At 37.9% G+C, this 10,818-nt stretch overlaps 1 protein-coding gene across 1 annotated transcript; it reads right to left on the bottom strand.

The window, feature by feature from the left end:
• On the bottom strand, positions 1-1,476 carry LOC148025306 (uncharacterized). The gene has a single exon (XM_087692243.1). The coding sequence runs from the start codon at positions 1,474-1,476 to the stop codon at positions 1-3; it is 1,476 nt and encodes a 491-aa protein (XP_087548369.1).
• Positions 1,477-10,818: the final 9,342 nt, after the last annotated feature.

The following is a 10,818-nucleotide window of genomic DNA, read 5'->3' as shown; positions in this document are numbered from 1 at the left end:
TTAGAAGAGAAAAATCTCATCAATCAAGACTTTCAATTTGTCCGGAGACTTTACTCTTGAGAAAGCAACATAGAGTTGACCATGAGTAAAGACTGGGGTTTTTAGATATATCCCCAAACATGATAACGTTTGGCCTTGAGATTTGTTGATTGTCATTGCAAACGCCAAATGGATTGGGAATTGCAAGCGTTTCATTGAGAAAGGAAGTTCCAATGTAGTTGGGATGAAAGTTATTCTTGGGATAAAAACTGTAATTATCTTTGCATCAATGGCCTTGTTATTGAAAGCCTTGCATACCAGCCTAGTACCATTGCATAAATCTTTAGAAGGATTCAAGTTCCTGAGCAATATTATTAGAGCATTTACTTTGAGCAGCAAGATATGAGGAGGAATACCTCCACCGAGGTCAAGGGAATTTAGATATTCCACAGAATAAAGGAATGAGTTCTCCTCAGTTCTATCCACAGAATCAGAACTGTAGTATTGTTTAACCTCTCCCGGCATCAGCTGCAATGCATGATTGTTTATCATTTCCACATCATTGTTTCGAGGTGCAAGAATGGCACGTCCACTAAAGAACGTTTTGTAATCAATTACACAATTCATTTCACAATAGACAAATTTGATCAAGTCTTGCATAGATCCTCCCTTTAACAACAATGCAGGTGGAATTTGCAATATATTATTAGTATGTGTCAAATCTTTTCTATCTCCAATGTCTTGCAACCATGCAACAAACTGATCCTGATCTGATGCGACCCGCATATTCTGTGTAAGTTTCAAAACATTGAAATATTGCCACAAATTGGAACAACATATAGTAGCATCAACAATATCCTCACGGGTACCCTTTGGTACAACAGGTAATATTTGCCTAAAATCTCCACCTAGTAGAATAACTTTACCACCAAATGGCATATCACACTGCATTATATCCTTTAAAGTTCTGTCCAGTGCCTCAAAGGTATTACGATGCAACATAGGAGCTTCATCCCACAAAATAAGACTTGCCTCTTTTAACAGTGCTACAAGGTGACTTTGAACAGGTATATTGCATGTAGAATTATTATCTGCTTGCAATGGAATTTTGAACTTTGAATGGGTAGTATGACCATGTGGCAAAAGCAATGCAACAATACCAGAGGATGCTGTAGCTATGGCAATGTGACCTTGACTACAAAGCTTTGCAAGCAAACATTTGTATAGGAATGTTTTTCCAGAACCGCCTGGGCCATCTAAGAAAAATGGTTTACCCAAACCACTATCAATAGCATTCATTATTGCCATAGAACAATTTATTTGTCCATCATTCAACATAGCTTGCATTGTTAAGAAAGTATTCTCTTGTTCTACCTTATCATATAGTTGTTCATCAAGGATCAAAGGATTTGTGTACTCTTGCATTGTCACCTTAGGCAATCCATGATACTCTGCCAAATTGCGTCCATGTTGATCTAAAAGTTTTTGAATATGCATCAACGCATGATTATTGGCCTCATCTTGCATATCAACATTTTGCCTATTTTGCAAGGAGAGTCGATGTTTTATATCCTCTGTCAACGGAACTAAGAATTCTTCCCATAGAGCCCCAGGTCGGGCAAACAAAATACCAAGATGGATGCAAAAAAATTTCTTAATTGAGCACCAGTTCGCATCAATGCAGCTTCACGTAAACACATTTTCCATTCATCATATGTTTCCAACATTCCTTTTGCAATGCAATCCTCCTTAAAAGTTGAATATACCACATTATCAATTGTACGCAATGCCTCAAAGGATGTGCACCCCTTGCATACAATGAGTAGTAGGCGCAAATAGTATTTTTCTCCACACGTAGGTGAAACAATGTATATTCGACCACATGTGTTTCCTTGCTATCTCTTTGTCCACATTTTTTTGTGTGCATTCCAAACCCAAAACATTGGAAAGTCTTGATAGAGAATTGTGTTAGCGTCAGGGTGCAAACGATTGTATGTAAACCATTCTGTGAGAGTTATCTTTTGAGCATTTTCATTTTGCACCACATCACAAATGTTATCAGAGTCACGAAAGGAGACAGTATTCTCTCCAGATAAATGTATTTGCAATCGTTGAATATCGAGTTTCTCATCATGAAGTTTGAATTCAAATATTCGCCAACATGCTTTAGAAGCTGAAATATATCGTGCATCTAAGTATCTCTCAATCTCATCAATATTTTATGCATCAATATTTTATGTGTCAATATCATTGGATCCGGAACCACACGTACTTGTAAACTGAACGGTTGCTCGATCATGGCCCTTATATACTTATTTATACAAATATTTGATAGCTGCAATTGTCGAGCAAACCTCAACATTTATGTGAGCACTATACTTGGAACTCAAATAAGAATTGTAAGGCACTATCCATCGGTTATCCAAGAGGTTACCATTAGCATTATGAGTCCTTCCATCCTCTCGACGTCTGTATAAAGGATAACCAGTTTTATCAACTGTAGCTATATGTATAAACTTTTTTGGATAATCCTTTATACACTTTCCGTCCACCATGCAAGTACTTTTTGGATTGAACTCACCACACGGACCATGTATGTTACATTTAGTAATAATTCGATACAAATCCGAAAACCTTTCCTTATTAGGTAGCTCAGCGCACACCAGTCTATCATAATGACGTGCTTCTAGTGGCTTAAAGCGTGGTTCTAATATCAAGAGCGTATGTGAATGAGGCAAGCCTCTCTTTTGGAATTCTATGACGTATACATATCCAGCAACTTTACCAAACAACTCCTTTTTCACTATCAACTGCATCATGTCCTTATGTTTCAAATGAAAAACTCTAGCAGTTAAATCAAGTCGATCATGTGCAGTTTGACCAGGCAACAAAGCATCTGTAATTTCAAACCACTTAGGATTGCATGTCATGGTGATAAACAAATCAGGTTTGCCTTTGCTACGCACAATTGCCATATCATCTTGATGTAACTAGTACATGAATCTTGGTCCACCTGTAAAGCTCGATGGCAATACTATTCTCCTACCCACACCAATCCCAGCGATATTAGTATCAACTGCATCTGAACCATTGACCATATCAGCCAATGCCCTATACATTTCAACTCATAGTGTTGCTTGATTACAACGACACCAAGCCAATCTACATTGTTCAATGCTACAATAAGCATCGATAATGTATTGTTGTAGCAAGCGACCACCACGCAAAAGGCATGCATTAGTATCGTCTCGAATCTAAAGTCGAAAAGCGTAATACTGCATTTGAGTGACAAAATCTTTATTTACAAGATTATTGGCATTAATATGAGCATCCATAAATGCATATGGAACTTTAGTATGCCATCCATCCTCTCCATTTGGAAAAAGAAGAACATATAACAGTGGCATATATGCCTCGTGTAAGTTAGAAATATAAATCAAATGGCCTTGTCGTGTGCAAACTTGAATGCTACGATGATCAAGTGTATCATCATCACCTTGTCCAGGCATGATCGCAGCAACCTCACTTATAGTGGGAACTGAATATCATCTAGAGGTGGATCGATTTTGAAAAATGGACATTCTTATTTCTACTGATGGATTGCATTGCAAGCTTGCACCAACTGCTATAAAGGCCTGTGCGTAAGTATTGTGATCATGCATCATTTGTTGAAGCTCTTGTAGTAAGTTTTGCAAAAGCCCAGGTAAAACCCCCATGAGATTCAATAACTCATGATCAGTGTCATAAATATAAAGTTGTGCAAACATTGGTATTCGTTGTCCATTCTCACTTGGCAATAGAGAACCTATTCGGTGATATATTGATCCATGAACTTGAAAAGTATAACCATTTCCATTTTGAGGCAAAAGCTCATCAATTTTTGCACCCATTGAAACAAAAGCCAATGTGCTATTATAAGCAAGTATATTTTTTTTGAACTCTCTACTTTGTGGATGTGTGCCATCAAGCAAATTACATAGAGGTTGTGGTGGTTACTGTAGAGGTGGTAAAATTACTTTCCCTTCTCTATAGCAATGCTTTCCAATCGAGTTGTACGCATTGTTTTAGTTTCATCGTGCCACAACTTAGCCATGCAATGGTGACAAACCTTGCAAAGGGTACCAATTGAATGCAAATTTGGTTTTTGGAAGAGCAAAATTGTTACTAATGGATGAATATCCAAATTATGTGGCATGTCATGGGGAATTGAACAAAATCCACCATTTTGAGGTAGAAATATAGGAGCTTGAATCCTGTACTGGTCATGTACCGTCTTAGTACTTGCACTTGCATTATGGATAGCTTCATTCTCTTCTTGAATAATGCGAGGCAATTGAACATCTAAGGACAGTAATGGTGCACCAGGCATTTGAGCACTTATAACAATTGTATTTGTTGTAGTGCGATGCAATTGTTGTCATTACATTCTTGCTCTTGCCCTGTGTCTACGTTCAGCTCTAGTAGCATCAAGCATTTGCCTACAATTGCATAATCCACCATCTGGATTATTTGTGTTTCCATTTCTTTGTCAACTTGTGCTACGTATCCTCACTCCGAAGGGTAGCAATTCATGGTTATCCAACATCTCAACATCTATATTGTGGATAGTTGCATTGTCTCCTTGACGAATAGGAGGTGGTTGAACTTCCAACGACAATAATGGTGCAACTGGCATTTGGACACTTGTAGCTTGGATGCCACTATATCTATCTCTATCTATGGTAGCATGATGCAGTTGTTGTAATTCTGTTCTAACTCTTGCCATGTGCATATGTTCAACTCTCGTAACATTAAGCATTTGCCTACGCACACTCAAGCCACCATTAGGATTGTATTGTCGAGTTGTGGTAGACATCTGAACCTGAAAGGATACCAAATCATGATCAACAGAGCAAGATGCAGTGCAAAATTGATTGGTTTGATATAGCTGATTTGGGATTTGAACATCCATATTGTTTCCATTTGCATGATGTTGTTCATACATATATCTTGCATGGTCATGAACATGTAATTCAGTCCTAACTCTTGCAATGTGCCTATGTTTATGTCTAGTAATTTTGAGCATTTCCCTACGTGCACGTAATACACAATCTCTAGGCACAGAATGTGTTGGAAGTACCATTGTTGAGAAAAACTTGAGATAAAAAGAAAAATGTACTTTGATATTAGTATTTACAAATGCGAAGTTTTTTGAAACGTTATTATAGTCTATACTATGATACAGATTATAATTTCACATAAGGAACAATGTAATCTCACATAGGCAGGAATATAAATTGAAATAGCATATTACATCATTGTCGTGAGGGATACATAAGTCCAAATCAAATGAAATTTCTCAAACCCAGCAATAGAATGACATATCTATTGGAGGATTTGTCCAAAAAGTCTTGAAGGAATTAGATATGTTAAGAGAACTATGCATTGGACGATGAACTCGTATGATGATTCACACCAAAGTTCTGGTAGAAGGAGATTGAAGCTCTTTGAAGTTTGATTAAACTCTTCATTTTGCTTCTTAACTGTATCCAACCAGTGCATGAGCTTTAGGGATACAACACAATTGTTGTGTCATTTGACATGTTTGAGGGCATATCAAACTGACTTCGTCCTTGCCATGCCTTAGATTTTACGGACATTCATCCGTGCGTTGAGAACGCACGAAACGATGTCTGGTACAAGAACATTGTTTCTTTCATCAGATGTTTTAGCACACTCCATATGGTCATTGTTATACAACATATTTTGAGAGAGAGAGAGAGAGAGAGAGAGAGAGAGAGAGAGAGAGAGAGAGAGAGAGAGAGAGAGAGAGAGAGAGAGAGAGAGAGAGAGAGAGAGAGAACATTTTTTAAAAGGAATTGCATACTCTTATGACCTAGGCGTACTAAAATTTCTTCCTATCTCTTAGGGAAGACTTTAGCAAAGTTTACTTTATTCATCAACATTAACACATCTTTAACTCTATATTAAACCATGAATATCCACAGATATTTGAGATAAACAAAGTGTGTATCGATAAAGAAAAACATTTTACATGTAATAAATTACAATATTTCAACTTTGTAACTTTTAGACAACACATAATACACATTAACTAATAGCACACATACACATATCAATACATAACATTAACACAAACATAACAATATTATCACACATCCTCTCCATAACACACTTAACACACATTCATTTTTAATGCTTAATACACATTAATTATTAGCACATATATACATATGAATACATACTATTAACGCAAACATAATAATGTTATCACACATTTATACTAAAATACATACACACATTAATTAATAACACACTTAAAACACGTAATACACCTTAATAATGTAATGACACACATAACACATTAATTAATAACACACATAAACACATTAAGAAATAATATTAACACACTTTCATATCAAAAGATATGACATGCATACATTAATAACATGCATAATACACATTATTTAATAACACACATTCATTTTTAAATGCATAATACACATTAATTATTAGCACATATATACATATGAATACATACTATTAACACACATAATAATGTTATCACACATTTATACTAAAACACATAACACACATTAATTAATAACACACTTAAAACACATAATACACCTTAACACTGTAATGACACACATAACACATTAATTAATAACACGCATAAACACATTAAGAAATGATATTAACACACTTTCATATCAAAAGACATGATATGCATACATTAATAACACACATAATACACATTATTTAAGAACACATTCATTTTTAAATGCATAATACACATTAATTATTAGCACATATATACATATGAATACATACTATTAACACAAACATAATAATGTTATCAGACATTTATACTAAAACACATAACACACATTAATTAATAACACGCTTAAAACACGTAATACACCTTAACAATATAATGACACACATAACACATTAATTAATAATACGCATAAACACATTAAGAAATAATATTAACACACTTTCATATCAAAAGACATGACATGCATACATTAATAACACACATACTACACATTATTTAATAACACACATTCATTTTTAAATGTATAATACACATTAATTATTAGCACATATATACATATGAATACATACTATTAACACAAACATAATAATGTTATCACACATTTATACTAAAACACATAAAACACATAAATTAATAACACACTTAAAACACGTAATATACCTTAATAATATAATGACACACATAACACATTAATTAATAACAGGCATAAACACATTAAGAAATAATATTAACACACTTTCATATCAAAAGACATGACATGCATACATTAAAAAAATTAAACATGTAATAAATTAAAATATTGTAATTTTAACTTTTATAACTTTGAGAGAGAGAGAGAGAGAGAGAGAGAGAGAGAGAGAGACGCCTACATGAATACTTAAATGAGACACATGATGAAAGTGCTACAATTTTAACTTTCTAATTAACTTTATGTGTGTGTGTGTGTGTGTGTGTGTGTGTGTGTGTGTGTGTGTGTGTGTGTGTGTGTGTGTGATGTACCTGACAAGTATTGACGATGACAAAAGAGTAGAGTTGATGACGAAAGCAAAAGTACAAAAACTGCATGGAAAAATGGAAATGATGTCAGAGAGTAACGTTAAATATATTTAAGTGCATCATAAACATTGGCAATGTAATAATGCACATTAATTATTAACATGCCTACACACATCCCCCTCTCTCATTCTTCACAATGGCATGCACACAACACGCATGCATGCACTTGCACTCACACACACACACATGCACATGCACATGCACACACACTCACACACACACACACACTCACATGATATGTGTACACATAATGGCATGCACACAACACACACGCACGCACTTGCACTCACACATACACATACACATGCACATGCACACACACACACAAAACACATGATATGTGTACACACAATGGCATGCACACAACACACATGCATGCACTTGCACTCACACACACACATACACTCACACTCACACACACACACATTCACATGATATGTGTACACACAATGGCATGCACACAACACACACGCACACACTTGCACTCACACACACACACACACACACATGCACATACACTCACACACACACTCACTCACACACACACACACACACACACACACACACACACACACACACACACACACACACACACACACACACACACACACACACACACACACACACACACACACACACACACACACACACATTGATGATCATCAGCTGGGCAGGCAGATTCGTCGGAGCAGTGCGGGAAAGTCTTGCTCTTTATATAGAGTTGCATAGCTCGAGGAGGAGGGTTGTCGGCCGAGGTGGTACTGATTGAGGCGGGGGCCTCATGCGCAGGTCGAGGAGGAGGGTCGTCGGCGTACTAATCGAGGCGGGGGCATAGGTCGAGGAGGAGGGTCATCGGCGCTGGCGCCCTTTTCACGGCGAGGGGGTGCTGGACGCGTGGCACCCCCACGATTCAGCCAAGGGGAGGTTGGGGGTTGCCACGTGGCACCCGCCCCCACCTCCCCTTAACTAATAGTAGAGATGCTCTCCACCTAGACCTCTCTTGCATGCAAAACCCCCCCTCTCGCCAATAAATTCAACTTAATCTCTCCTAAATGCACACCATACATATCAAACTCCCACCACATGATATCAGTACTTTGAAAGATAATCAATTTGAGCTTTGAGAATCTACAATATTAAGCATGAATTTTGCTCCCCAACAACACACACTCTCTTACTATTGAAACACACACACACACACACTCTCTCTCTCTCTCTCTCCATGGAATAAAAACCATGAACAACCAATTTGCAAGCCTACTACATGGACATGGTTAAGTACTTACCACCACTTAAAATGAAGTAGCGTAAAACATGTTAGTTGATGGTAATGTTTAACACCATCTTTACACATTATGCTCTTAATGAAGTTGAAGCATGGTTACCGCATGATATCATTGAGACTACATGGACTATTAACCACTTCTTACATAGCATCAATCAATAATAAGCGATCAATGGTGATTTATTGGGCATTGGATTAGTAACATTCAAATATGTTTGGCTTTTAGTAGCATCCAATCCCCATGTATACAACATCATTTGGTGCACTTTTAGGCTCCCCTTTCATAGCCTACATAAAACATGGTGATAAAATCCATCAATTTATTGTAAGGCATAAGAAATAAAATGATTGAACCCATCATAAAATATAGAAATTTTTACATCCATAGTAAACCATGGGTATCACTTAATGTTAGGTTGGGACACATGAAGTTGGGGCAAAGTGCATACTTAGGCTACATGATAGGCTTAGAGCTCATAGTTGTTTCCTCCTTCCAAATGTTCCTCTATCCTTAAGCATGTGGTTTCAACCGTAGATAAGGCACAAAGGAGCAGTTGATATCAAACACATGCTTGTATCTTACATCTACTTTGTTGACTCAAAAGCGGCTCTAAATAGTTTCTATTGATTTACACAAAATAACTCATACACCTCCCCCCCCCCCTCCAAAAAAAAAAAAAACCATGGCTACAAAAAGGAGAGACAAGAGAGAGTAAGGTAATACTCCAAAATTGTTGAGATACATGACAAGAGAGTACCAAAACATAAACATTTGTTTTTGACTAATAAGAATCTATACTTCTTTTCTGTTCTTAGAATCATTTGCCCTATCTATGAAACGTGATTTTCCACCACCAAAATACTACAATGACATCTTAGGCCTTGGAGGAGCAAGTCTAGGACAAATTTTTGGCGGACCACTTGACACTGGCATTTTGAAGGTCACGTACCGATGTCCCTCTGCTAGAGCAGTGGTAATGCATTTGAGCATGTCCACCCAGTATGAAATACTGAAGAATTGAGATGATGCCTAGGTCTTGTGTGCAGGCAAAGAACATGAGAGAGAAAGACAGATCCATCTCAAAGGCATGCTTTTAAGTCCTGTTTACGGAGGCAAGAACGGGATACAAAAGTGCTCCTGTTGTCTTTGGAGCTCCCCTAATTGTGATATTGATTGACAGAGAGAGATGTTCGCAATTGGTCTCGCAATTCCTCACATTCTTATCAGGTGTTGCCGGTTGGAGCTCCATGGTCTCCCTGGACCCTCATCCTCTCTCTCTCTCATTCTTCAATCAGCACCGAGTACAATATTTTATCATAATAAAGTGTGTAGGTAGACTGTGGATCCTGCAAAGGACACAGAGAGAGAGAGAGAGAGAGAGAGAGACGAACAATGGGGGAGCCGTCGAGCGTGTGCCTATCCCTGGCACCATCCCTGTGACCTACACGCCAATCTCTGAGGCTTCACGAATTTAGGGGCCTAGTCTATTGCCCCGTGCGCCTGTTACCTATTCCTGCAGCATGCAGGGCCAAGGCTGCCACAGAGAGAGAGAGAGAGAGAGAGAGAGAGAGAGAGAGAGAGAGGGGACTTGCTTGCCGCCGTAGGGTGCGCAGCGCCCAGCCCTGAACTGTGCGCCAGCTGCTACTGCGCCTTGCCCTGATAGCCACCTGCCTGTGCTCTGACCTACATGCCAACTGCTACGCCCTCTTGTTCACAAATGCCTTTGATCGTTGCGCTAGCAAAGAGATTGACACCATTTAATAAGGAAAGAAGAGACATAGAGAGAGAGAGAGAGAGAGATTACCCCCCCTTTTCCCTCTATAGCCTGCCGCCTCCATCGGGATCTTTGATCGACCACCTCGTATAGAGCACATTATTTGCGAGGAGAGAGAGAGAGAAGTTGACCGTGCATCTTCAATCATTTGTCCTGCAGGG

This window comes from Lygodium microphyllum, chromosome 14 (assembly GCF_053477565.2).
Source record: "Lygodium microphyllum isolate KBCC chromosome 14, Lygodium_microphyllum_v1.1.10, whole genome shotgun sequence".
In the NCBI taxonomy this organism is placed as follows: Eukaryota; Viridiplantae; Streptophyta; class Polypodiopsida; order Schizaeales; family Lygodiaceae; genus Lygodium; species Lygodium microphyllum.
The sequence above is the reverse complement of the archived record's forward strand: the minus strand, read 5'-3'. Positions and strand labels throughout refer to the sequence as shown.

What these genes read in the sequence shown, in the direction of transcription:
- LOC148025306 (XM_087692243.1), bottom strand. Translation starts at nt 1,476, where the DNA reads ATGCATATTCAAAAACTTTTAGATCAACATGGACGCAATTTGGCAGAG.